The sequence below is a fragment of the Rhincodon typus genome, chromosome 5 (assembly GCF_021869965.1).
Source record: "Rhincodon typus isolate 14 chromosome 5, sRhiTyp1.1, whole genome shotgun sequence".
Lineage (NCBI taxonomy): Eukaryota > Metazoa > Chordata > Chondrichthyes > Orectolobiformes > Rhincodontidae > Rhincodon > Rhincodon typus.
In genome coordinates, this window is record NC_063336.1 from 22,096,783 (window position 1) to 22,104,042 (window position 7,260).

A 7,260-nucleotide genomic window follows, 5' to 3' on the forward strand; every position below is an offset into this window, starting at 1 on the left:
ATTTTCTGCCTTCAACTCATACAGATCTCTGTTTCTACTGTTCTATTGTATGCCAAGTTCTGTTCACCCAGCACCTTTGTCTTCACTAAGCTACATTATCTCCCAGTACTCCAATGTATCAAATTTAATATTTTAAAATTCTAAATACTTAAACCCTCCATGATCTTGTGCTTCCTACAAACCGTTCTCCTCCAAATCATTTATCTGGCTTAGGCATTTTGTTTAATCTGTCCACACCCAGGCCTTTGCCCCATTATTGGCTGTCTAGTACCCATACCTCAATTATCTTAATTAACTCCTCTACCTTTCCACTTCCCCTACTTCCTTTAAGATCTCTGAAATCCCACCTCTTTGTCTGAACTTGTGTTTCTGCCTTATTTTTAAAGTGGCTCATTTTCAAAAATATAAACAGTTTATTAATGTCATATGTCAGACTGGAAGCTTGGAGTATATGTTAAAGGCAAAATAACTGTCATTTGTAACTCAACCACTGTGTTCTGCTGGTCTAACATTGTCTCTCATAGCTCTTGCTGTTAGAACATAGAATGGTTTGCTATTTAACAAAATAAAGATTGGTTCCAGGAATTAAGTAATTGCAAACATTGACTTCAAAATATAAGGAGAATTAAATATAGAACCAATCATTCCTAATTGCAGAACATGAATGCAAAATAAAATTATTTTGTTCTAATTAGGCAACGATGTAGAACATCTCTGCAAAGCATGTTCGAGTCTCTATCATGCGTTGCAGGAGGGGAACATGCTGGGGAAAATGTGTAAAAGAAGAGCTGTTCTTCTAAAAACATTGTATAGACTGGTGGATGTTGGCTCAGATCAGCTCTCCATTCAGCTAGCTAAAATTATACTGGCGGTAAGTTTGATCTTTTTGTAGAGTTCTGGAGCCCTGTTCCTAATCGTGGCTTTTAGGTTTTAGCAGCTGAAGTGCATTTCCATTTTTGACAAAATTGATGAGCCCAGGTTTTGTCAGTCAGCTGCATTAGCAATTCATTAGATTATTCTCATGAATCTGGCACATCAAGAATGAACTGACAGTATGTTAGAATATTTAATTAAATGATGACAATGTACAGAAAGTGATAAAAGGAAAGGGAAAGAAAGATGTGATTATTAAAGATAAAAAAGTTAATTATTTGTAATTTCCAGCAAAAATTAAAAGCTGAATGAATTAGACGTTTTAACACAATTATTCTTTCATGGGATGTGGGTATCATTGGCAGAGGTCAGCATTTGTTGTTCATCCATAATTGCCCTTAAAGTAAATGGCTTACTTGGTCAATTCAGAGAACAGTTAATAGTCAGCCACATTGCTGTGGTATAGAGTCACATGTAGGCCAGTTCAGGTAAAAATTATTGAAACTAGTTTTCAAATCCAGATTTAATGAATTGTGTTTAAATTCCACCAGCTGCCTTAGTAGGATTTGAATTCATATCCACAGAGCATTAATTTGGGCCTCTGGTTTACTAATCCCTTGACATTACCACAACACTACCCATTTCCCCTCATAATCCCTATCTCCTCCAAATAGACAAGAAAAAAATAATTTTCATTGCCGGACAGGTAGTTTAACAACCAATAGACTTATCATGGTATTATAAATTTGCTTATTTATAAATGGATTGGCAAGTGCTAACATTCCTGGTGAGTTCAGCAGTTATCAATCACTTTAAGTACAATAGCTTCATTATGTTCCACACAATTCAATAGAATCTTTCTAGCTGAAAGTATATTGAAGATTCTAGAGAAGCAGGACGAGTTGGATGTGATTTCCATGTTTAGTTGCACATGTGCAGTCAACAGACTTTGTAATCTGATTTATTTTTTGATAACGTTCGTGAGTGGAATGAACTTCCCGAGGAGGTCGTGGATGTAGGCACAAGTACAACATTTAAAAGACATTTGGATAAGTACATGAATAGGAAAGGTTTGGAGGGATATGGGCCAGGAGCAGGCAGGTGGGACTATTTTAGTTTGGGATTATGTTCGGCATGGACTGGTTGGACCAAAGGGTCTGTTTCCATGCTGTATGACTCTAAGACTCTGATAGCAAGGACTGATATTACTTTGTCAATCACAAAATCTAGGATATTATTTTGTCAGTAAATAAGTATATATCAAATTTATATTAAACATCAAAACTAACATAATTAATAAAAATATTATCATTAACTCAGCACACTACTATTTAGTAGAAGCTAAAGCTGAATGTTCAGTGTTAACTCTGCTGCCAGACAGCTTGGGCCACTTTTTCTGATTGTACTTTTGATTGTCTACTTCATGTGCTCTGAAGTCTTTAATATGTGCTGATGCCCACAAACAATTTGTGATTGTGATGACATTATTAAAGACTTGTAGTTGTTAACTTCAGGAATATTCTTAGGGTATTACAATTGAATAATTTTACTTTCATATTTAGTTACCTTTTTGTCATTTCTTTTGTTTCTAGCTGAAAGTAAGTGGCAGAAATCTCCTTAACATCTGTAAATTGATGTTCAAAATTAGTAGGAGTGAGAATAATGATGTTCTATTCCAAAATGATAACATTTTGGGTAAGTTAAACTTCCTAAAAATATTAAAATTGTGAAATATTGAAAAATAGAACTATCATGATGGAGTATGTCATACTGTAATGTTTCATAGTATTGTTATGCTACTGAATGCTATCAGTCATTTTGAAAAGTGTAGTCTCACATTAATTGGGTTTTTTTTAAGTTCATGGAACATTTGATGCAGCCTGTTTATCTTTCATTTTCAGTTATCTCTTTGTGTGGTTTAGTATCACCAGTGAGCTTGATTGAATAATGTGTAACAATATTGCAATTTGAACATGAATCAGCAACGTAATTTGATATTTTCTCTCGTTAAAAATAATTCTAAGCCTCAATATTGCCTTCACCCCTCAAAATCCTAATAACAAACACAATTTTCAATATGTGTGTTAGGGAGAATTTTGCAGTTTAAATGTACTTTATTATCATAAAACTAGTTCTACAATAATTAATGCTGGGGGAATTTGTAAATCAGTATTACAGCACAATAGCTCATTTTTACGTTATAGCTTTAACATAGGAAAATATTCTAAAGCACTTCACAGCCATTTTTTTTAACATAGAGACATTGGAATGGGTGATCAAAAGCTAGGTCAAAGAGTGGGAATTTAGGAAAGTGAGGGAAGTGGAAAGTTTGAGACGTTTAGGGAGGGAAGTCCTGAAAATGTGGCCAAGGCAGTAGTCAAAGCTAAAAGTTAGGTGGCAGGGTCTGCTGCACTTTTAGGAAACTTACTGCAGTGAAGCAGACCAGTTCTGTTGAAGTTCCTGACAGACATTAACACTCAATTAGATTGAATAGATGGATTAAAAAGTGAGATTAAAGTCCTATGAGAACACTGTGGGTAAATGGGATTAGAACCATTTGTTTGCATGGAAGATTAATTGACATAAACCAGTTATACCTTTTGTGGTTATACTATATCAATATGTAATTATAGGGAATTCAACAGTACACTATACAATTAGGGTTTCCAATGACACTCCACCAAGATTACAGTGGTCAACGGGGAGAACTCTGAGGAAATTACAGGAGAATACATTCATGTGAAGTAATGAACAGATTTTACACTATGCTGCTGACCTTGAATAAAACTGCCAAAGATGTAGAGACATCAGATTCTCCCATCCAATCCTAGCATTTAATCCGTGACACCAGCAGGGATTCTGGGATCCGTCAACTATGAAATCACCAAGCAGACTGATTAGCTAATCAAATTGAAGGATTCTTATAGAAAGCAAACCAAGAATTAAAAACCACAGATTACAATTTGCTTTTTAGTCATTTTGCTTGTTCATGCTAATCAGAACAACGTATATTAAATTGAACACTTAGTGTTCCAGTTATGGATAGTATTAAAAATAGCTAACTCTTCGCTGTAAGATCAATTGTGTTGTGTGGCACTATCATCCATGCTAAATGGGACAGATTCTGAACAGATCAAGCAATTCAAGACTGGAAATCCATGAGGCACTGTGGGACATCAAAAACAGCAGAATTGCACTTTAACATAATCTACAACCCCATGGCCTGGCATATCTCCCACTCAACCATTACCACTAAGCCAGGGGGATCGACCCTGGTTCAATGGAGAGTAAAGGATGGCATGCCAGGAGCAGCACCAGGCTGTGGAAATGAGATGTCAACATAGTGAAGCTACCAAACGGGGCCACTTGGCATGCCAAACAGCATAAACAACACGTGATAGACAGCACTAAGTGATCCCACAACCAATGGATCAGATCTAACCTCTCCAGTCATGCCACATGAGTCATGAATGGTGTTGGAGAATTAAACAGCTCACTGGAAGAGGAGGCGGCTCCACAAATATCTCCATCCACAATTATGGAAGAGCCCAATACATCAATGCAAAAGATAAGGCTGAAGCATTCTCGGCAATCTTCAGCCAGAGGTGCTAAGTGGATGATCCATCTCAGGCCTGCTCCAGTGGTCCCAAGCATTACAGATACCAGTTTTCAACCAGTTAAATTCACTCCACATGATATCAAGGAATTGTTGAAGGTTCTAGATACTGCAAAGGCTATGGGCCCTGACAACGTTCCGGTAATAGTACTGAAGACTTGTTCTACAGAATGTGCAAATCCACTATCCAAGATGCTCCAGTACAGTTACAACATTGGCTTCTACCTGACATTGTGAAAAATTACCCAGGTATATCCTGTACACAGAAAGCAGGTCAAATCCAACCTGGCCAATTACCACCCCATCAGTCTCCTCTCAAACATTAGTGAAGTGACAGAGGGTCTCATCAACAGTGCTGTCAAGCAGCACCTGCTCAGCAATAATAACCTGCTCAGTTGTACCCAGTTTGGGTTCCACAGGGCCACTCATCTGCTGACCTCATTATAGTCTTGGTTCAAAAAAGTGCTGAATTGGAGAGGTGGGGTGAGAGTGGCAGCCATTGACGTCAAGGCCACATTCGATTGAGAGTGGCATCAGGGAGCCCTAGCAAAATTGGAATCAATGGCTATCAGGAGGCAAACTCTCTGCTGGTTGAAGTCATACTCGGCACATAGGAAGATGGTTTCGATTATTGGAAGTCGGTAATCTCAACTCCAGGACATCTCTACAGGAGTTCCTCAAGGCAGTGACCTACACCAACCATCTTTGGCTGCTTCACCAATGACCTTCCCTCCATCATAAGGTCAGAAGTGGGGATTTTTGCCGATGTTTGCACAATGTTCAGCATCATTCGTGATGCCCCAGATACTGAAGCAGTCCAAGTTCAAATTCAGCAGGATCTGGAAATATCCAGACAAGTGATAAATAATAGTCGTGCCATTCCAATAACAGACAATCTAACCACTGCCCCTTGATATTCAAGTGTTACCAACACTGAATCCCCTACTATCAACATCCTTGGGGTTACCATTGATCAGAAACTCAACAGGATACGCCACATAAACACAGTGGCTACAACATCAGATCAGAGGCTAGGAATATTGTGACAAGTAACTCATCTCCTGACTCCCCAGAGCTTGTCCACCATCTATAAGGCATGGGTCAGGTGTGTGGTGGAATAGATCCCACTTCCCTAGATGGGTGTAGCTGCAACAATATTCAAGAAGCTTGACGCCATCCAGGATAAAGCAGCTTGCTTGACTGGCACCACATTCACAATCATCCACTCCCTCCTCTACCGATGCTTTGAAGGAGCAGTATGTACTATCTACAAGATACACTGCTGAAGTTCACCAAAGATCTTAGACAGCACCTTCCAGATCCATGACCACTTCCATATAGAAGGCAAAGGGCAGCAGATGCATGGAAACATTATCACAATAATAGGACTGAAGACTTGTGCTCCAGAACGTGCCACTCCAATATCCAAGATGTTCCACTGGCATCTATCCGATAATATGGAAAATTGTCCAGGTACATCCTGTACACAAAAAGCAGAACAAATCAAACTTGACCATTACTGCCCCATCAGTCTACTCTCAATCATCAGTAAAGTGATGGAATGTGTCATCAACAGTGTTACCAAGCACTCACCTTCCTGACTTGGAAATATATCATCATTCCTTCACTGTCACTGGGTCAAAATCCTGGAATTCCCACCCGAAGGGCTTTGTAGGTCAACCAACAGCATGTGGACTGCAGCAGTTCAAAAAGTCAGCTCGTCACTACCTCTCAAAGGCAACTATGGGCAGGCGATAAATATTGGCCAGCCAGTGACGCATATGTCCCATGAGTGAATAAAAAAAAGAAAAAGATAGTAACGTTCTCTGGTGCTCATTCACACACATCAAAGAATAACGATATCCTTTGATTCTCAGTGCCTTTGTGATGAGAAGGATTCTGGTCTGGTTAAAATTGAACTCAAGACTGACACAAAAAAAATGTAATGGACAGTGAATGGGTGACTGTTAGGAAAGATATACTTTACATACAGGCTAAGTACATTCCAACAATAGTGAAAGATAAAGTCTCAAAAAACCCTGCCAAAATGGGCTTCTTGGAAAATAACAGTGATGGTGATCATGATGAAGCAAAAAACAAAGGTGTACAATGTGTCAGGTGAATTTTTCAAGTAGAAACCAGGTCAAATAGAGTAGGTTGAGAGAACAGGTGAAGAGGAAAGTACATTTGGCAAAGAGAGACTGTAAAAATAGAATGGTAGTCAATGTGAAAGGGAACTGATAAATCTTCTGCCAGTGGGTAAATAGTAGACAGGTACAAAGAGATGGGCTGAGTCCTATAAGGGAGAAAGAAGGTGACATAAAGTAAAAGGCGCAGGCAAAGTTAGAGTACTTAATGGGTCTTTTGTATTGATATTTACTGAGGAAGAAGAATCTGACATAATGTCAGTAGAATCAGAGATAGCATAGACAATGGAGCAAGTGAGAGTTGAAAGAAAGGAGGTGTTGCAAAGGCTGCTATGCCTAGGGTGAATAGGTAACCTGGTTTGGATTATTTGCATCCTAAGGTGCTAAAGAAAATAGGTGTGGAGGTAGCAGAAGGCCTTGCCTTAATCTTTCAATTTTCCATAGATATGGAGGAGGTGTCGGTGTCAGGATTGAAAATTGAATATGTGACATCCAATTTCAGAAAAGGATGTCAGGACAGTCCTAGAAACTACAGGCCAGTTATACTAACAGTGGTGCAGGGCTGGATGAACACAGCAGGCCAAGCAGCATCATAGGAGCAGAGAGGCTGACGTTTCGGGCTGA

General features: G+C 38.9%; 1 protein-coding gene across 1 annotated transcript in view; it reads left to right on the top strand.

Moving 5' to 3' along the window:
* Nucleotides 1-7,260, top strand: part of LOC109918784 (armadillo repeat-containing protein 2-like) — a 119,497-nt gene that overhangs the window by 93,662 nt on the left and 18,575 nt on the right. Inside the window, exons 9-10 of the mRNA XM_048596695.1 lie at nucleotides 696-871; nucleotides 2,466-2,568. Coding sequence (XP_048452652.1) covers nucleotides 696-871; nucleotides 2,466-2,568 — 279 coding nt within the window. The remainder of the gene's footprint in view (nucleotides 1-695; nucleotides 872-2,465; nucleotides 2,569-7,260) is intronic.